Raw genomic sequence first — 19,946 nt, 5'->3', positions numbered from 1 at the left:
GAGCGTCTTAAACGCTGAACCGATTGCTTTTTTTTTTGGTAATTCGTTGGGCTAAATAATGAGTGCTTAGTTGATGTTATAAGAGATGTGTCATATTAACTAAGAGTTAATTGGCTGCGTGCACCTCTATAATCTTCGACTAAAAATTTTGCCACAGCATGCTCCGCTTTAGAACGGTTAACAATCACATGTACAACAACTAGTTCACGCATATATAGCATTTAATACAACCAGAAGAAACCTTCCGTAAACATATGTCTCTATCATCCCGGGACGCTCCCAATTCATGAAGCAGCGTGAATGGGGGAGCCCCCAAATGGCTAGGGATGTCAACGGATCGGATTCGGATCGAATTCATCTTTAATCATATCCGCTTTTTCGGATATTCATATATTCGGATTCAGATTCAGATTTGAATTCGAATAAAGCAAAGTCATATCCGAATCTGAATCCGAAATCCGATTTTACAATCCGAGTTCGATTTTTATATTTATATCCGAATCCGAATCCAAATTTTGAACCAGATTTTGTCATTTTCTAATTATTAGATAGAGGATATTTGTCTAAAAATGAATCCGATCTGAATCCATATCCGATATTCATGTATATCCGAATCCGATCAGATGTCATTTATTAAATCCGAATCCGATCCGATTTCTTAATCGGATATTAAATTTTTATCCATATCCGATTTTTTAGGATCGGATCGGTCGAATATCCGATTCAAATCGGATATATTGACATCCCTACAAATGGCCCCCTTGGCATAAAAGGGAGCTCCTTGTGGCATAGTAGGTTGGATTAGCGAGTTCTCAAAGGGAGCTCCTTGTGGCATAGTAGGTTGGATTAGCGAGTTCTCAAAGGGAGCTCCTTGTGGCATAGTAGGTTGGATTAGCGAGTTCTCACCGACAGTTCGATTCTCCTGGACGCTGCTTCTCTAAATTATAAATGGTGATAGTGAGATACTTATACTTTAATTGACAGATATACCATATGTCAACTGATGATGTTATGTTATGAAGCAGTTGTGGGTTAGAGGGGCAATAAAAAGAAGGATTTGAGTAGTCCTTTTTCGAATGGCTTCCCCGCACTCAATGACAAAGCATAGCAAATAACCTGCCCTTGTCATCGACTTGAACATCGACGTTTTTAACAAATATATGCTTACAACAACAAGGTTCTTCAACCTAACCTACTTATTATTGAGTATAATACGCACCATACCCCCTTACTTATCGTAGAACGGTACCTGATCTTCGAGGGTCAGAATGGGTCAGCTATGATATTGTGGTAACGTTTAATTCTCGTTCTGGTTTTAGTAAAGCCAATTCAAACTAAATGTAATTCTTGTCCTTGTCCCATCCACAGGTTTGAGGCACGCACAAGGTGTACAAGGCAAGAGATTTCATTCGTTCAATGCAGCTTTGCAGGCAGCCAGTGAGCGACATTTTCATTGCCTGGTAAAAGCACGGTCTGACCTGCCCACCATCCAGTTATAAGCTAGAAACAGCTGAGTTGTGAATAACCAGGCTTTGAAAAAAAATGAAATAGTAATTGCAAAGGAAAAGCATGACAAAGAAAAATGAGGGAATGCACTTTCTTGTAGGAATATTCAATTCTGATGCATCCGTGTATACTGCAACCCGCAAACAATGCACTTAAGTTTCGTTGGACAACAAAACGGACTTATGTTTTGATCGTTTTCATTTAACTTGTATTGGTTAGGTTGAACTAAAAAGTTCGAACTTATGCACGTTTTCGTTATATCACCAAAACTTGAGCTCAAGCTTCTTTCTGTAAAGGTTTGAATTTTGTTTCCTTTAAAATTGATATGAAAAGCATAGTTTACTTCACTTGCTTTTTTAAAGGAAAATCTAAGGGAGTGCTGAGAAGAGTGCTTCTGGTACTTGAGATCACTTGGGGCATTTTTTCTAACGTAAAATTGGTATGACCAGCACCCTAACTCAAGTTTACCAAGCAGTAGAGGAAAAAAATAAGCTTTGTTCTTTAAGCCTTTTGTCATTTGTTCCGGTTACAATTAGTTGTTTATGGATGTCCCTTCGACCTGCCATTTAATTTGCCGGTTTTTCTGCTAAAGAATCTGCTTTGAGGGCATCCTTTTTCAGCCCTTGGCTTTGGACACTGCCAACTTAACTAGCCAGATTTTGCGGAGAGGCAGCGTTTTTCATTTTACATATTTAATGCAGCAATAAAAAAGTGAAACTGGTGTTGTTATTAGTTCATCAATGTTTGAACGGCATCTATGGATTTTAATGACATTGGACGCTCAATTCACAATTTCGATTTTGGATTGGTGGGCAACAATTAAAACGTGGAGTTTAATTAGTAATTGTCTTCGTAATAGATTTTTTTGCGGACACCAACCGTCGTCTTCCATTACACTAAATCTTTGAATTAGACTCTGCAATTTTGAACATCTGAATGCGAGTTAATGGGACTAGAATATCAGATAAGTCGAATGTGGCAATAGCTACATCGCATCCGAAGAGCAACTATTTTGTTCCTGATTCGAGCTTACAACCAAAAAACAGAAAGAGAAAGGAAATAAGGGATCAGCAACAAATTGGACGTCCGTTTTTTGGGCAGTGAAATTGCGTGTTCGTTAAACGTCGGTGGTAACTGCCGCCGGTAAGAATTTCTGCTCTTTCTCTCGCTTTCTCTCATTAGATGATGTTGGTTAGTAACTGCTGCTACTTCCGATTGCTAGTGGATCTAACAACAGGATTTCCGTTGTGCCCAAGTTTGCCGGAGGAGAAAGAACCACCATCGGCAAAAATAGCCGTTGTTTTAGCCCACCGTTTAAATAGATGGGAAGCGTCGTCTGCAGCAGCTGCTCAGGCTTCCGGCTTCCCACCACCACCAACTGCAGGCTGCAGCGCCGCCACCCAGCACCTTCATCCTCCTCGTGTATATTCTCCGACAGCAGCTACCGTCTGTTACCATTGTCCTGAAAAGTACTACCAGATATTCTCAGCAGGGGATGGCGCTACCTTACTCTCGAGTCGATTCGGATCTAAGGGCGCTCGCCGGACAAGCCGAGGGCTTCGGCCGCTTTGCCATCGGCGGACTCCATGGGGCCGTCTACCGCGTCACCTCCCTCGCAGGCAGCCCCCGATTCATCTAAGAGCACAATTTGGAACTGTTTTTGTCCTATTTATGGATTAAATGTTGCAACTTACATGAGCTTCTGCTGTACAGATGATGGCCTCGGATCACTTCGTGAAGCATGCAGGAGAAAGGAACCACTATGGATAGTGTTTGAAGTTTCTGGTGTAATTCACCTGTCGTCTTACCTGAAAGTATCGTCTTATAAAACAATTGATGGCCGTGGCCAGAGGATAAAGCTTACGGGAAAGGGTCTGCAACTAAAGGAGTGTGAACATGTGATCATCTGCAATCTCGAGTTTGAAGGCGGAAGAGATGCTGACTGCATCCAGATTAAGCCAAAATCAAGGCACATTTGGATCGATCGTTGTAGCTTACGTGATTATGATGATGGATTAGTTGACATTACACGAGCAAGTACAGATATTACTGTGTCCAGGTGACTTTTTTTTTTCGGGTAGTTGAATTGTTTCCACAACTTTCCTAGGAGAATGCAGTCCATAGACTTCTTAGGTATCTTTGGAAAACGGTTTCCTTAATTTACCTTGGAACTTAAGTTGCTAGTCTATTTAGTTATGTGAGAAACCTCTTTGTTCTGATGGTAATTGTTTCACATTATAGATTGCATCTATGGAACTTTCATTGGTATTACACTATCAAATGCCCTTACATAGAGGACTTACAGTGACATCTACATGATGTTTATCAACATCATATACATCCTTGTAAATTCTTTAACATATAAAGTAGTAATACACATCCTTGTTGATTCTTTAACATCGACTTCTAGCACAATGACGTACTGAAAATGTTGGATGACTTAAAATGGGACAGGATGAATTCACGGCAGGTGATAAATAGAAAGGTTCGAGACAAATTAATATATGTGAAACGCATATAAGTGAACAAACGTAATATATGTGTGTGCATTTAGAGAGTGGACAAAATGAAGAACTGAAATAACAGATGAATTTTCTGACTCAAGATAACAAATGGAACTTGAATGCGTCTTCTTCCTATTTTGGCTGTGAAAGCTGCAAAGTTTGATTCTTCAAATAGCCATTGTGAAATAATAAACTTCAGCGATGGAATGAAAGGAAAAATGAATCGAAAAGAACAATAAATCACAATCTTTTGCTTACTCAAGGTGATTATGGAAAAACATATGATAAACAGAAATTGACACTCCAGAGAAGTTCTTCATGCATTGTAAATATTTGTAGTATCTGTTTATTCAACATCTGTGTCATTCACTGCTAACATTTTTTTCAAGTGCTTTTGTTTCATTGCTTTAACCAGCTTATCTTCTCTCCAGTTCAAAGTTACTGATACTCTTGTTACATTTTTATGAACTTAGTGCTTTTCAACCATCTATCATTTTTTTCATCCGAATTTTTGAAGCAGATTCAACATGTTCTCCTACGTTTGTTGTTAAAATTTTAGCACTAAGATTTCTTATGCTCAGCTAAGTTTTTTTCTTCTTCTCGTGCCCTCTTTAACACTTTTCACATTGTCCTTCCAACAGATGCCATTTTTCCCAACATAATAAAACAATTCTTATCGGAGCAGATCCGACTCACATTGAAGATAGGTGTATTAGGGTGACAATCCACCATTGCTTTTTTGACGGGACTCGTCAAAGACATCCTCGCGTGAGATTTGGAAAGGTCCATCTCTATAATAACTACATTAAGAACTGGGGGATATATGCCGTTTGCGCAAGCATTGAATCGCAGGTGCGGAGAAAGCAAAGTCCTTGCTTTTGCTTTATCTGTTGTCTCTCCCTTTACCGACATTTTCTCTTTATGTTGTGAACTAAATTTTGGTTAAATGCCCTTCTTTGTTGAAAGCAGATATTTTCCCAGTGTAATATCTATGAAGCAGGACAGAAAAAGCAGGCCTTTAAGTATCTAACAGAGAAGGTACATGAAGAAAATTCAATAGTAGTGTATCTTCCTTTTCTTTTCTTGTCAGCATTCTCGAAAATAAAGATACAAATTTAATGGTCTGGATATATTTCTGCTGTTTTTGTCTGCTTTTGTTACCGTACTGTGTGCAGGTTTATAATTCCGTTGTCACACCATATAAATTTCGGAGAATTGTTGAAGTAAGAGGCAAATTTAAACATGGAATTCGGCAGCAGTATAGCCTCATATGGAAAACAGAAGTTATATCTAAAAACGATCTTATTGATGAGTAAATGATATCTTGAGATAATATAATGCGTAAAACCACAGACATCTTTTAACATCATCGAAAACTTCCGGAACTTGTTTCAGAACAGCTTTTCATTGTTCAGCACAAGTTGGCAACAATGTAAACAAAGACCTAGCGGCACTTTTGGGCGCACTAGTTTCTGGTTCAGCCTCTATGCTTTTAGTTAGGACAACACATGAAAATGCATATCATTGGTATCTCTTAGTACTTTCAAGCTTCTGGTGCCTTTTTGGATGCATGAAATATATCCAACGATCTAATTCTGCTTCCGCATCCCACTGAAGAAGCCAGTCTTGTTGTTTGAGCAGGCAGCAGACAAGGAAGAGGCGGGGTCTGGTTACATAAGATCTGAAGGGGATCTGTTTGTAAGTGATACAGAATCTGGTTTGCTAGAGAACATCGACCACAGTACTTTCTTCAAGGCTGGTGAGATATACCCAACATGGACCATGGAAGCACCCACTGAAGCTTTGAAAGAAGTCATCAGATTATCTGCAGGATGGCAACTTGTAGCACGCCCTGAAGAAGCTGCTGCTTAAAGATTTAAGTAACTTGAGAAGATGTGTACCTGTTTGTTCTTCATCAAGAGGGGTGCGTTGCAACAATATTTCTGGTAGCTAGCTAGCTAGCAGAAAAATGCTATTATAACTTCTAATTGAGCTTGTCATATTCGCAAAGAAGGTGTGTCGATTTTAAATGATATATTGTGCATAACATGTTCCAATTTAAGATAATCTTTGTTCAGTAAAAATGCAGAGATTTGCTTTTGTGCTATCGAAATGTGTAAATTGCGATATGGCTCTTTAATAAATTTGTCAGGGGACTTTATCTCTCAATTCCAGTATATGAATGAGTTTTTCATTACATTAAAACGTACAACCATTTAAATCTCAAAAAGCACGCTGTATCATAAAACCATGATTCCAGTCAACTGCAGATATGAATTCGAGATCCTCATTATCCTTGAAGTTCATGTATATCTCTAGTTAAAAAAAAGAGAAGGCTTTGACTTGATATTAATGTTTTAGAAATGCAAGGATCATAAATTTATAGCTTAGTTCGCTTGTTAGGGACAAAGGATCTAACATCCAGCTTGTTAGAAATAAATGAAAATATATAACATGATTAAATCTAACACCCAAACATCATCCAAGGTAATCAAATGTTCAAATGGTCAATACCCAAAATTTGTTTTTAAATGTAATAAGCCGTCGCATTTTTTTGAATACTTTTCATGAAAAAGTTTTGTCAGTAAAGACACCAACACCAGCGTTTGTAGTCCAACGGTTAGGATAATTGCCTTCCAAGCAATAGACCCGGGTTCGACTCCCGGCAAACGCATCTTAGTGGTTTCAGGTTTTACTTTTCCTTTTTTCATTTCTGCACCTCATAAGAGTCTGTGTGTGTGTGTGCAGAAAGGTCCTGCCTCTGGTTCTATGTGCAGAGGAAGGACGTTGACTTCCTCAGAAAGCGTCCACAAAATATCTCCAGAAAAAAAAAAAAAAAACACAATACATTTATATAAGAGATGAAAGCGTCTGGCTCTACACACAAGGCGGCAAGGCAGTCTTCCATATGTTTGACGTTGAGGAATGAGTAATATATTGGATAAAATGTTTTATTATTCCTATTTTAGGTTTTAGGATTTGCAAGTTGTCACATATATACTATATCGGTGATGCTTATCCCGATTATTCATTTCTTCAACCACCCTCTAAATATTTTTATCCACGAGCTTAGTGAAATAATTAAAACATGAGACCATGAATCTGCAAGATAAGCAGTAAAATATTCAGATTCCAGTCTGAAATTGCAAAGTTGTTCACTCATAAATTAAAATTGATAAAACTTTACCACGTACGCCTGTCGCTGTCCTGCTTTTCAACGATCATTTTCCTATCCATTGATTCCAGATCCACCAACAGAGTAAAAAATCAAAATTTTTTTACACTAAATAAATTTCTTAAAAAATTCATCTCATTCTTTTTTTTTTTTTTTATAGACGTCAATCCCCTCACTAATCAGTAATAAGAGTGCAGTAAAAAGTACATTTACGTAAACAAATAAACAAATTTAATTTAATTTAATTTTTTTTCTTTTTCGGTAAAAATTTCCGCGCCGGGAACTCAGCGAGATGAGGCCCGCAAGTGAACAGAAGGAGGCGCGCTACCGGTGCCGCTCCCGTAGAAGAGGCCGGAGAGGCAGTTCTCTATGTCCTCCGGCGAGAACTTCACGGCGGGCTCGCCGTCGACCTCCCTCCGCATGAAAGCTCGAAACCGGCCGTAGAACGAGCGGTACGCCGGGACGATCTTCTGCGCAATCGACGACTTCAACTCCTCTCTGAGACTGCTGTCCACCACGACCGCTGCGGTCTGCGCTCGATACGCCTCCTCGAACGCCAAATTGAACCGCCGGAAGGCCTGCCGGACGCTGTCCCGGTTTGCGTCCGCCGGTATTTCCGCCAGGGCCGTCGTGACCTTTTTCCACGCCGTCCGCTCGTAGTTAGCCGAGTACTGGCGGAGCTTCTCGGCGTGCATTGTCACCCAAGAGTCGCCCAGGACGACCCGGAGCTCCGAGCTCTGCACTTTCTGGATGATGTAGTGGAGGTTGTTCGCGAGGAAGAGGTAGGAGAAGGAGACGTCCCCGTAGAGCTCCGATCTGCCGTCGATTTTGCAGAGGAGGGACAGCACGAGCCACGCGAATCGTGTGGCTATCGGCTCGCTGTTGAGGCATTCGGAGATGGCGTTCGGGAGCGGGTTCTTGACGGGGCAGTCGGCGGTTATGTCGGCGATGATTTGCCGGTAATCCGCCAGAACGGAAAGGAAGTTCATGACGTAGCGGGTCATGGGATGGAGACCGCTGCCTGGGACGGGCGCCTTGGAGGAGTCCTTCAATATCGCTGCCTCGAAGTCGGCCATCATCGATCGAATGGCGTCGCCGAGCTTGATGAGCGCCGACATCGCCTGGGCCCGCACGAAGCCGGACGCCTCGTAGGAGAATGTAGACTCGATTTCCGGCCACAGCTCCGCAATTGCATCGTAGAGGTCGAGGATGCGGAAAATCTTCTCCGGCGAGTATTTCCCCTTGGCGACGGATTCCGGAAAGGCAAATAGCAGGCGAGCCGCTTCGCCCGTGATGTCCGCGAAGCACGTTTCCCCGATGGAGTGGGAGGCCGAGAAAACGTGGTCGCACAGGAAACGCTCGCCGGAAAAGAGAGTCCTCACGGCGACTTTCACGGCATGAATCCACACCCTGATCTTCATCTCCAAGACGTCCCAATCCATCTTCTGGATTTGAGCGGAGCTCATCCGCTCGATTCCGAGGCGGTAAATCCCCTCGTCGACGATGGACTTCCGCAAGATTTTGTAAACCTTCACGCACTCCTTCCCATAACCGAAGGCAATCATGGACTCTGCGATCGACCGGAGGTCCGCCATGGCGAGCGACGACGCGCTCTCCACGTCGACGATGGACTTCCCGACCTTCCGAATCTCGTCTTCGGAGTCGTTGTCTTCATCAAACTCCGAGGTGCTCGTGGACGACCGGCCGGAAAGCGACTCCGGGTCGAGGTGGCACCGGTTCGCGGCAAGAATCTGGTAGAACTCCTTCTGCAAGCGCTTCATCGCAAGCACCATGAGATTCTGCGCCTTGACGAGGTGCGGCGAGGAAGGGTCGGTGGCCGAGAGGAACCGCATGGCGCTCTGGAGGTCACTCACGCAACCCAGATACTTCCTAGCTTCAGCACGGCTTTCGTACCATAGAGAAGTAATCCCGGCGTAGGCGGAGGTGTCGGCGTCCCACTTGTACACCATGGTCTCAGCGGCCGTCAGAATCTGCTGCACTTTCTGGGCATCAAGCCGCTTCGGCGGGAAGGCCGACCCGATGCGATTCCCATCTCCCTCTTTCTCCCTCCCGGAGAAGAGACTCAACAGGGTCACCTTCTTCATCTCCGTCCTCTCTCTCTCTCCCAGTGTGAGGAACAACGGCGGTGAACTCAAGGGGATGGGATGCTGTGCCTGCAAACACTGATGGGGATGCAGAGGGGGAAGAGGGTTTATATGGCGGGGACAGGTGTTCAGGACGGCCCTGTGTTGACCAGGCGAAATGACGAAGCTACCGGGATGAGCTCACCTTTCACGTTTTGCCCTGTTCCATGGACCCAGTCGTCCCCACACGAAAACATGGAACTGCCTAATCCTTTTATGATGTTTTTCTTATCAGCGTTCCACACTCGAACTCAAAGTCAATAATTCATCAGTTGAAGCCTGCCCTCATTCTTCCTGCTCGAGGAAAAGTTCAAAGCAAAGCTGAGTCGGTGTCCCCGCTAGTCCCACACTCTCACCGCCGCTCACAGGAATCGACCTGGGGACCCAGTGCGGTGCATTGCCAGCCCCTAGTTTGCCCACTGAGACCGACCGAAAGGTTCGGCTCGACTGGCGTCCTGGTCACCGGAAAAGAAGAAAAAAAGTATCTTTCTGGTTATGGTCATGGAGTCAAAGAAAAGCAGCCCGGACTCTGGGAGTCGCGTGTTCCTACGTTCTGCCTCTTAGCCCTTTGTCTCGTCTTTGGGACCTACCGGCTTGTCCGTCGGCGAGTGAGGAGGGTAGGGAGATTGGGGTGAAAGGACAGCCTCCTCCCGGGGGCCGGCGGTGGGTACGTGGTCGGAGGCTTCTGCCCGTTCCTGTGTCTTAAATGTCGAATTTGCCCTTCATCTTTCCCTAGTTTGACTTCCTCCGATACCCTTTCCGGGAAGCCTACTACTGGCCGGCGCTTCCCCGGTGCAAAGTGTGCGCATTTAAAGCTGCCGGAGTTTGCTTTGACCACGAGAAAATAACGTGCAAGACCCAAAAGGGCCAAAACCCATGATCAGGCTCAAGCCACAATTAAGCACCACGAGATGGTTCATTTGTTTTTCATTTATTAGTGTTTTTATTGCATCATTTGAAGTCAAATTGGCAGAACGGCTGTGATCATTAAAGAGTTTGAGTCTTTCTAAGAACATATTTATAAATGAATGAATGCACCATAGATGTGGGGAATCCCACGGCAACCCTGCTTTTTAAAGGTAATAAATAATTCATCTCTGAAATGGATGGTGTAGATCCTCCTCCATTTCTCTATCTATTGTAAGCGGATGCGTATCAGTAATTGCCTTGACCATGCCAAATCGTTGTCTCAACAGGCATAGCATAGTTGGTCGGGTTATGGTCGGGTTAGAAGCTTCTAAAAATCAAGCTCTAGACCCCAGAAATAGAAAAAATTGAGGGGCCTTCGGGCTTCGCTTCGAGCGGTGGGATTGACCATCTCGCTCACCTGAAGAGGTCGTCTTAATTTCAGTATCTTCATATCGTTTCCATGCTAAGGTTGAATCGTCAACTCTAATTGGTCAATTTCTTCAAAAAAAAAAAATTTTTAAATTGTAAATTAGAGTAATTTTCAAATTAGCAAAATTGTCTGAGTTGGATAAGCAAGATCTTATATGAATCCAAAACTTAAGAAATTAGATTTCTTAGAAGTTTTGTACTTTGTAGAAATTTGTGTTCTTATACCCAGATAAATCATACAAGAACCGCCATCTTGGGTTTTTAATCTTTAGAAAACGATGCCTGAACGGTTATTCAAGAGATTGTATACAAATTGAACAGTTCTTTTACAAGATCCCAGATTTGAATCATGTGGTTTGTGTGTTATTCATTTTTGTCGCAAATAAATAGTTGTAATCACGACACCCAAGCTTAAGGATGTACCATATATTCCATACTCACCTTGAAACAACAAGCCAAAACCTTTAGACGCATGAGGGTGTGATTTTGGGTGTTTTGCATTGAATATGGTTTCATATGAACATTTAAAAAATATAACATTTACATAAAATTTATGCAATGTTCGCAACCTTGTGCCTCTGAATCCGAATTACCTTTTATTAGAGACAAATTAAACAGTGCTAAGAATACATTCATACACCCAGTACTTCTGGAGTGGATCCATTTGGACTGTTTAACACGAGACCCAAGTTAAAGAGGACCGAAATCTTAGCAACAAATGTTTCGAATTCATTAGGAGATTAAGAAGATGGGAAATTCTAAATGAAATATGGAGACATTTGATAATATAAAAAAGAGAAAAATCAAACAAGTTGCTGCAGAATATGTGTTGCATTTTCCTCGTTCGGTAGCAATTCCTATCACCCACAGGATAATGTTGTGCATGGGTTTGTAATTAGGCATTAACGTAGAAACCCGGCGGCTCAAGTTGGAAAATCTGCACCCTTGTTCAACACAATTTTCGCAGCCTTGACTATGACTATGTAAGCTTTACTTCTGTTCATTTTTCATAAGAAATTTCTCTCTTGTTGCCCACGTGCTGGTGATCTCATGCCCTTAAGTTTTCAGATCTACTCTTTTGCTTAAAATAAGCATGGATTAGATCTTAAATTATCTTGAAATCTAGAGATCAGACATCACTCCTCCTTTTTTTACTTGAGATTCGTGAACGTGAAACATAATAGAAGCATGTGGATCTCATCCACCTGAAGTTGTACTAGTTCCATGCCCGAAATTCGTGTCAATTTAAATATTAAGTTTAATTATTCCGTGGAATCAGCTGATAAGTGGCATTATTAGTGTCACTTTGTCTCATATAAGTCTACATATTAGTGTATACAATTTAAATTTATAATCAGAGAAGAAAAAGGTGTAAATTTATTTACACGAGCTGGGTGGGCCAGATTGGGCGAAGAGGGAAGAAAAGAAAGAGAAAGCAATTTTTTCTTTTTTGTTAGAAAAGGAGACCAATTCGTGATCGACTTGGCCTCTTCTGATCTTCATTTACCATTGTATAATAATTGGCTTGAAGAGGAGATCGATTCGTGATCGACTTGGCCGCTTCTATCTTAATTCCCCACTGTATAATAATTGCAGTGGGGGCGGCAGGGGCTCATAGTAAAGCAGGATTCGATTGGGATCAAGTATCTTAATTAAAAAAAATACAGTTGAACATTCTTTTTACATTAGAGATGCGGCAATCGATTTGCTAAGATGAACTCTATAAATATATGTGATGAATTCAGAATAAGATATTCCTCCAAAAACATTTAAATTTATACATTATCACAACTATAAGGGTTCCAACCCGAGTGTTCATGCATTATGATAGCAACTCCTAACTCTCCGGCACATGCTGCCTTTTTGCTGCAGTAGCAGTTAAGTAATGTCCTTTAATTTCACCTGTTTCGGCCTGCGTTTTTTTCTTTTTTTGCGTCTTTGGGGAGACTTGAACGAGTCTCTAGTGTTCATCGCTATCCATAAATGCACTGGACCTTGGAAGACAGGTGGGTGAAGGACCACAGTTGCTCCAAGTTGCTGTATTTCAATTCTGGCGAGTGGAAGTTAAATCTTTACTGAGAGGTCAGGCTTTAGAATATGCTAGAGTCTGGGTTTGTTCCGTTCGAGTGATGTTCACTCAGGAACGCAACTCTTACATTACGAGAATCTGAAAATTTACTTACTAACTACTTTGGAAGTAATCCAACAACTGGGTAAGAGTAATTTAAGCATTTAAGCTTCATTCTGGTGCTCTTTCTTGGCACAATTAAAAATATCCGGCAAACTCGATATCCACTAATGCACCAGGATTCCTGAAATCGAGACTCTCAAGTTGATGAAGGTCAGGAGTTGTAGACTGAGGAACAGGTAGCTTTGTGTTTCTGTAATGTTTGTTTGCAGCAGAGATGTTACAGAGATTGTTCATGTGAACGGGCCGAAATGGCCAACCGCCGTTGCATAATATCATCTGCTTCGATAGTTTCTTCCACGAGAAGAGAGCAGCTGCCACTCCCCTGACGTGCTTCCATAACAGACTTCAGTTCACCCATGGAGGACCCAAGGAAAGAGGAATTCAGAATGCGAGGAAGTGTGTTACATGTGAAAAGAAAGGAATTAATGCAAAGAATGCCCAACACCTGTTCACCGGTGATAACACTGAAAACATCATCGTCGAGTCTTCTCGCAGATCAGATTTAGTTATTCCTGTGGACATGATCTTAAAGCGAAGGAGGAGCCTTGCATTGGACAGAGTGGGAGTTTGCACATTTTCTCTGTGGAAGTAAGTTTCGTGGTGTGCAGCCACAAGAAAAGAAACCAAGGGTCTGGTTTTACTGTTCTGTACCGACGCAGTCAGCAATGGGAGAATCGACTCAATGATTGGGAATCTCCCATTACGCTTACACAGGATTAAATCTGCAGTATATTTCAACTATCAATGAAGTGGCAGGGCCCAGAGCCCACCTAACCCCATTATTTTCTCTGAAAGAAACCTTGCCCCACCTTCCCTATCAAAAACAAAACCCAAAGCAAAAAAAACTTCAATCTCTTGCTACAGTTGTTACCTGAAAACAGTTAGATCCTGTTGTCAACATCTCACCATTTGTTTTAAGCTCTGTAAATATAGTCATTCAACTAACCTTTGAAGAACATTCAAAAAAAGATTAGTCAGTCTCGTGATGAGTTCAAACTTCCTTGTATCTCGACCCGCGTAATTAGCATACTGAAGGTTCCCGTGATTCAGGAGGTCTTATGGCTCGAGTTAGAATGAGCAAGAACGGCCACAGGTATAAGAATTGGTTTCTAACTTCTCGAACAACGAAAAGAATCCTCTGAGAAAGAATCGTACATTGTTCAGGCCTAAGTTATCGTGCTTTCCTACAAGATTTGAACAAGTCGCCAATAATATTCGTAACAACCAAAAAAAGCGGAGACTATTGAAGACCAGTGGGCGATCAACCGATGTTGCTCCTGTTTGCTGCTGCTTTTCTGGAAAAAGGTGGAAGTTGAATCAGAGCCAAAGAGCGGTCAAGCAAGTTGGGTTTTAAGTAGTGTGAAAGCCTAGGCAGTCAAGTTGACGGCGTCTAGAGAACGTGAGGACACTGAATAGCGGGAACCCGTGGCTGGGGAGGGAAGGGGGACGCCCACTGCCCACTGGTAACGAAGGACCTTGTCGTGCAATTAATGTCATACATACCTTCATGGACAAAGGAAGAAGCCTGGGTCATGGACCCATGCTGAGTTCAGTTCTTAAAATTTAACCGGCCATTCCGCCTTAACACAGACACACACAGAGAGAGAGAGAGAGAGAGAGAGCTCAAAAAGTACGAGCAACAACAAAAAAGACATTCCGTTGCCGGGACTCGAACCCGGGTCTCTCGGGTGAGAGCCGAGTATCCTAACCAACTAGACTACAACGGATGGATGTTTATTGATCGAATTGTAGTCCAGTTGAGGATCGTTACACTGCCATCCATGAAATCGAAAGTCGACTACCCATGCGATGATGGACCAAACTGATCAGGTAGCGTATGGCCCATGAACTGATTTTTCAAGTCAAGATGGCAACTACGACCAAAATTGGCCACACGAAATGGGAGTTGCACATGCCTTCTTCACTCTCTTTCCGTTCCGCAACTCCACAACCCCCTAACAGCCGTTTGCTCGAAAGTGAAAACCCACTTTTGCTTTGGTTGCTTAGCAATTAGGAAAGGGACACAAGTGTAGCATCAGGTGGCCAAGCATTCAGGCAGTTTCCTTGTGCCTGTTAGAACGTCGAAAAACTAAAACTTCCGGTGGCCGTGCTTTGCAGGCCTGACCACCTTCCAATGGAAAGTTGCTTGGAGGTAAGCTGCAATTCTTTATTGCAAACCAATAGCATCTACATGAAGAGAATATGAAAATCTTTATGTCGATACAGCAGCAGCAAAATGTGACCGAAAAAATTGAAAACCAAAAGCTTTCTTTTAGCCGGTTACTTGTCTAATAACAGATTAAGCATAGGTCGTCCCCATCCTCCCAATGCCCGCAGGAACACCACGTTTTCGAAAGTGAAAGCATCTACTCCTTTCCTCTATAGCTCTTCATTTCATCCGCCACTTGCTCATGCCCTCCCGAATTCCTCTTAACATTTTCTTCCACCTTGTGTTTTGGACGTAGTAGCTATAGGATCAGCCGTATCCCTCAGCTTGGCAAGGCTCCATTCCAGAAGCTCTACCTCAACTTTTTTTCTTGAGAAGCTTCTCTAACATTCGCTTCTCTTCTTTCATCATCTTTCAGGATGAGACAGGCCACCACCAATCTCTTCCCCGTTCCCTTCATAAGCACAATGAAAGTTTAGTCCATAGTGAAGCCACTGATTTAATCCTGTTTAAATAACACCCCATATTCAGTCCATAGACCCATCACCTCCTTTTTCCAGTTCCCTCCCAGTCCATCGCCCCATCCACCGCTTTGCAGCTCTGCCAAACAGTCTCTCTTGATTTGCTCTCCTCCCATTTTTAATGGAAGACATTACTTCACCCCCGCCGCAACCTCCAGCAGATTATGTGGAAAGTTGCAGACCAGCGATTTGGCGTCCATCTTTGACTGATTTGCACCTTCCCCAGAATTAAACTAAAGTTTCAGCTTCTTGCAGGGGACTAGACTCCTCTCCCTTACACAAGCAGCAAATACTAGCCATGCTCATTCCCCTTCTCTTTATGCTATATAATGTTGGGCGTCAAATCTCACATGCTAATGTCTGACCCCATTCACTTCGACCTTTCTGGTCAGTATTGTGCAAAACATTGCATCAAAATGTCGAACACTAAAACTTGTAAACAAGCCAAAAACTGAACAAGGAAACCATATATCGGACTATTACATCATTTTTGTGTCTCAAACTCAGGTTATTTGAATGCAATTAACAAATACAACTCCACAATGACTCCTAAACACGCTTCTTCAATCTTGGCTCGCAGGCACTTCATCACTATAACGATCTCCTGTAGAAAAGCTGAACCCTGACCTTACCTTCTATAGGGCGATAGACGTACAACCTAGAGAAAATGTTAAGTGACTGACCTCTGCATATCTTGAAACGGAGTCGATGAAAGGAGTTTGAAGCTGCTAAAAGAGCTGCAAACCTTTCGAAAAAATAATCATAATAATAAGAGAGCTGTAAATCTTTCTAACGTGGGGAGATTTGAGAAGGCCTCACGTGGTCTATTAATTGATTGCTTCATAATCAATCTTAAATAAGCGACCTAAACAAACTTAATCCCTTTAAAACCGACTCAAGAGCCTTAGGAGCCAAAAAAGATAAGTCGAAAAAGGATAAACCAGTGTCAAAAGCAGCGGGGAAAGCACGATCTTCCTCTACAACCCTATGGTACAAACCCAACATTGCCTTTCTTTGCCACAATTGTTCTGCAGAACAAAGTTGAGAGACAAGAAAAGGGGTGAAGGAGCTCATGATCATAAAGAAGTCATTTGCTTTGGTGAGGAAAAAAACTGCGGGAACCAAGAATGAAGATTCGTGCGGTGCCAGTGAAATTACCGCACCTACGTCAGAGGGCTGAGGGAATAAAAGGAAATTTCACACAAAAAAAATCTCGTCCAATAGAGACAATAATTGCCATTGTTTAAGCAGTGAACAAAATTGATTTCCTACAAAACCCGGACATCGTTAGTTTGACTTGCAGGTTCACTCTTGACAACACCTACACCTTGATGGCATACTTCCTCATGGGAAAGTACTTCTCCTTTTTCTTCTCGCGTTCTGTCTTCAACGATTCCTGCAAAGAAGCGTACAAATGCATACGTGTGAGAGACAGAGGAACATTTATGGCCAAAGAGTTTCAAGGCTCTAGATATCATATAGTTTATCACATTCAAGAACAGTTGAAGGACAGAATTACTAAGAATGGATTACAAGCGGCACTGGAAATACAATCTTAAAGCTTACAATTAAGTGTACAAGAGATGGCGGGACAGGAGATGCAATCTTAAAGCTTACAGTTAAGTGCACAAGAGATGGCAAATGATTCTCGATCTCAATTGTCTGAGATCTGCATGCTCTTGCTAAATCCTGTTTCGTAAAATTCCGAGCTTGGCCATAGAATGATCATTAAGAATCAGGAACCATGATAAATGCGGTCACCATCACATCGCATCGTTATACACATCTTATCAGCTCATCGCCGAAACAATATTGGTCACACAGAAATTTAAAAGAAATTATACCATTTTGCTTCTTTAATAATTAGTATTTGATTAATTTTTAAACAAAAGAAAAAGGAAACAGATTGGAATGGACCCATGCATAACGGCTGGTACGCTGTATCATTCGACAAACTTTGACTTGTGATAGTCTAAGGTCCAACCCCTAATCCTGGAATTTCGACTGACTTCAACTTGAAAGACTTAAGGGGCTAACTATAAACAAAAAAACCAAATTCTTCATCGTTGCAAGCCCCAGCTTAGGACAACCAGTCACAGAAACATCATCAAGTCTTACTTCTCCCTCGATCGTTGAAACACAACTATTTCAGTCACGGCAGTACGAACCCGGAATCCCCAAATAGGGGAAACAGGACCTTGTATACCAAAAATGTTCAACTTCATGCAGAACATTCATACTAAGTCTTGGATTAGGAAACAAAAAAGACTTTAATGCCGAAAAGAAAAACATGAACTCCACCAGAAGCATTATTCGGAAAAGAACTTGTGACCATTCAAGCAACATCACAGAGACATAAAACCAATCGAGATTTTGCAATGTGGGATGAGAAAGGAACATGTTAATTAACTTGTACGACGTGCAGGATTTTTGAAGTTTCCTGGGTCCTAATTTTTCTCTTTGCAATTTCTCAAAATCATCGTAAAAGAATACTGACATCCTAAATATTTTAACAATCCATTAAAGAAAACCATAGAGAACCACAAGTTATGTAATCATCAACAACGCTCGTCGTCTCACATGATTAGTCAACACCATAAACTTTTCCCATTAGTTATCATTTCACTGCGTACATCATAAGACAAGCAGACCAAATTCCCTAATGCTATTTAACTAAAGCAAAATATGCCGCCTCTCCAGTAAAAGGATTGGCAATATGATACTCCCAAGTCAAACTACGCGATGGCCCCAATGCCTCGTTAGTTTTCATAAACTGAAAAGAAAAGGAACAACTTCTCCGTGTCATTTTAAGGAAAGAAGCTAAGTAGTTCAAGACCGCTACCCAGATAGAGGGTCAATGAAACCAATATGATCGCCATTTTCCACGTCAGTATTTGTTCAAATTTGCTATCTGTCAAACTACAGCATCCCTGACCATGAATCTTCTCGATCGCAACAACACATTTTAAAAAAAAGAATGCAATGCAAAAGAAGCCACGAACTTTGCCCAAAAGTTTTTTTAGATAAAGGACGATCGTCTCAGGTCGGAAAGAAAAAAAAAACTGTACTTACGATACCTGATATAAGAAATGGTCTAAGAAATTATAACAGATGCATTGATATAAGAAATTCTACCTGGTGTTTGGTTAGACGGCGCCGAATCGCTCGAGTCTTCTTCGGCCTCAAATCGAGCGGGATGTACTTTTTCTTCTTGTAGGCTTCCCTGAGTGCGGCCTTCTGCTTCTGTGATATGACCGTCAGAACCTGCGCAATCGACAACCTTACCACCTTTCTGCACTCACAACAAGGAACCCAAATTATGAAAACCAAACCCACTAACTGCAATCACGGAACGCAAGAGGCGAAACAAACACATCCTTGAAAACAAGTAAAAGAGATAAGAAGCAATAATACATCTTAGAGAGTTTGTTCGGGGCGCCTCCGGTGACCTTGGCGACGCGGAGGAGCGCGAGCTCGGCCTTCAAATCCTTCAGCTGGCTCAGGAGCTCAGTCTTCGTCTTCGTTCTAAGCTCGTGGACCTTGATCCTCGCTATCGACGATGAAGGGAAAAAAAACAACCAAGAAACCACGTGAATTGGATCAGGAGAACTCGGAAAGCAGAGAATGAGAACCAATCAAGGAAAAAGGAACGCCCATTCCAGGAAGCAATCAGGGACACACACAGAGGGAGAGAGTACTCACCCATGGCGGACTCGAGTCACTCGACGGCAGACGAGGAAGCGGAAAGGGGTCGTCCTGGGGGAAATGACAACGAGGAGGATGCAGCGGGAACCCTAGAGAGGCAACGGTTGATCCAAAGGGCTTTTTCCCTTCCTTTTATATTTGACATTTTTGGCCCCCATCTTTTGCTTTAACTGCCCTGCAGAACGGTTCGGGTAAGGAAGGTGCGGTTCCGTCACTGAACCCGCATATCTCGTTCCGAATTTGGATCAGCCAAAGGCCCAAAGCAGAATATTGGATTTGGTATTGGATGACGTAAAACTGAAAAAGTCCATGGATCTGTTTTCCATGTGGCAAGATATTCTCGATCAAAATTTGTATGATTTATCCGACTACATGCTTGAGATATTCCTTTTTAAATATTTTACACAAGAAGAAACTTTGATTTAAGTTAAGAGAGAGAAGGGTCTGCTTTTTTTAACTCATAAATTTCAGATCCCAGAGATCTGAAATCGAATGCCCCTTAACATGATAAGCACTCAACCTTGAAAATAAATTTTCTTGGTCTCTACAAAAAATTGAATATCTATCAAATTTCGGATAGGTGTTTGAATATTTATCAAATTTTTTGAGAAAACACCCATGGGATTTGACGGAACCTCACTGTCGAGGCGCTATCGCTACTCAAGATCACGTTTAGCAGAACGGATTGGTCTCAG

General features: G+C 42.2%; 3 protein-coding genes and 2 non-coding genes across 5 annotated transcripts; 2 read left to right on the top strand and 3 right to left on the bottom strand.

Annotated features, from left to right (window-relative positions):
- Positions 1–2,515: 2,515 nt before the first annotated feature.
- On the top strand, positions 2,516–5,969 carry LOC116256822 (pectate lyase 1). Its single transcript, XM_031633319.2, has 6 exons — positions 2,516–2,649; positions 2,763–3,125; positions 3,220–3,565; positions 4,652–4,862; positions 4,980–5,048; positions 5,652–5,969. Exons 2-6 carry the CDS (start codon positions 3,002–3,004, stop codon positions 5,880–5,882), a joined length of 981 nt encoding a protein of 326 aa, XP_031489179.1. The 5' UTR covers positions 2,516–2,649; positions 2,763–3,001; the 3' UTR covers positions 5,883–5,969.
- Positions 5,970–6,612: 643 nt separating this feature from the next.
- TRNAG-UCC (transfer RNA glycine (anticodon UCC)) lies at positions 6,613–6,684 on the top strand. Its single transcript has one exon. It is a non-coding gene; the product is annotated as a tRNA-Gly (tRNA).
- Positions 6,685–7,270: 586 nt separating this feature from the next.
- Positions 7,271–10,102, bottom strand: LOC116256821 (exocyst complex component EXO70H1-like). Its single transcript, XM_031633317.2, has one exon. It carries the CDS (start codon positions 9,288–9,290, stop codon positions 7,470–7,472), a length of 1,821 nt encoding a protein of 606 aa, XP_031489177.1. The 5' UTR covers positions 9,291–10,102; the 3' UTR covers positions 7,271–7,469.
- Positions 10,103–14,512: 4,410 nt separating this feature from the next.
- TRNAE-CUC (transfer RNA glutamic acid (anticodon CUC)) lies at positions 14,513–14,585 on the bottom strand. Its single transcript has one exon. It is a non-coding gene; the product is annotated as a tRNA-Glu (tRNA).
- A 2,138-nt stretch (positions 14,586–16,723) lies between these two features.
- Positions 16,724–19,376, bottom strand: LOC116255647 (60S ribosomal protein L35). Its single transcript, XM_031631531.2, has 4 exons — positions 19,249–19,376; positions 18,961–19,096; positions 18,682–18,838; positions 16,724–16,942 (listed from the first exon to the last, which is right to left on the bottom strand). The coding sequence occupies exons 1-4, from the start codon at positions 19,250–19,252 to the stop codon at positions 16,868–16,870; spliced, it is 372 nt and encodes a 123-aa protein (XP_031487391.1). The 5' UTR covers positions 19,253–19,376; the 3' UTR covers positions 16,724–16,867.
- Positions 19,377–19,946: the final 570 nt, after the last annotated feature.

The sequence above is a fragment of the Nymphaea colorata genome, chromosome 6 (genome assembly GCF_008831285.2).
Source record: "Nymphaea colorata isolate Beijing-Zhang1983 chromosome 6, ASM883128v2, whole genome shotgun sequence".
In the NCBI taxonomy this organism is placed as follows: domain Eukaryota; kingdom Viridiplantae; phylum Streptophyta; class Magnoliopsida; order Nymphaeales; family Nymphaeaceae; genus Nymphaea; species Nymphaea colorata.
The sequence above is the reverse complement of the archived record's forward strand: the minus strand, read 5'-3'. Positions and strand labels throughout refer to the sequence as shown.

Bases quoted from the DNA above. Each gene is read 5' to 3' on its own strand.
- LOC116256822 (XM_031633319.2), top strand. From the start codon at position 3,002: ATGGCGCTACCTTACTCTCGAGTCGATTCGGATCTAAGGGCGCTCGCC. The intron at 3,566-4,651 runs GTGACTTTTTTT...TCCTTCCAACAG, and splicing joins ACAGATATTACTGTGTCCAG to ATGCCATTTTTCCCAACATA. The intron at 5,049-5,651 runs GTACATGAAGAA...TTGTTTGAGCAG, and splicing joins TTAAGTATCTAACAGAGAAG to GCAGCAGACAAGGAAGAGGC.
- LOC116256821 (XM_031633317.2), bottom strand. From the start codon at position 9,290: ATGAAGAAGGTGACCCTGTTGAGTCTCTTCTCCGGGAGGGAGAAAGAG.
- LOC116255647 (XM_031631531.2), bottom strand. The intron at 18,839-18,960 runs GTATTATTGCTT...TTGTGAGTGCAG, and splicing joins CCGAACAAACTCTCTAAGAT to AAAGGTGGTAAGGTTGTCGA. The intron at 16,943-18,681 runs GTAGAATTTCTT...GCTTCTTTGCAG, and splicing joins GCCGTCTAACCAAACACCAG to GAATCGTTGAAGACAGAACG.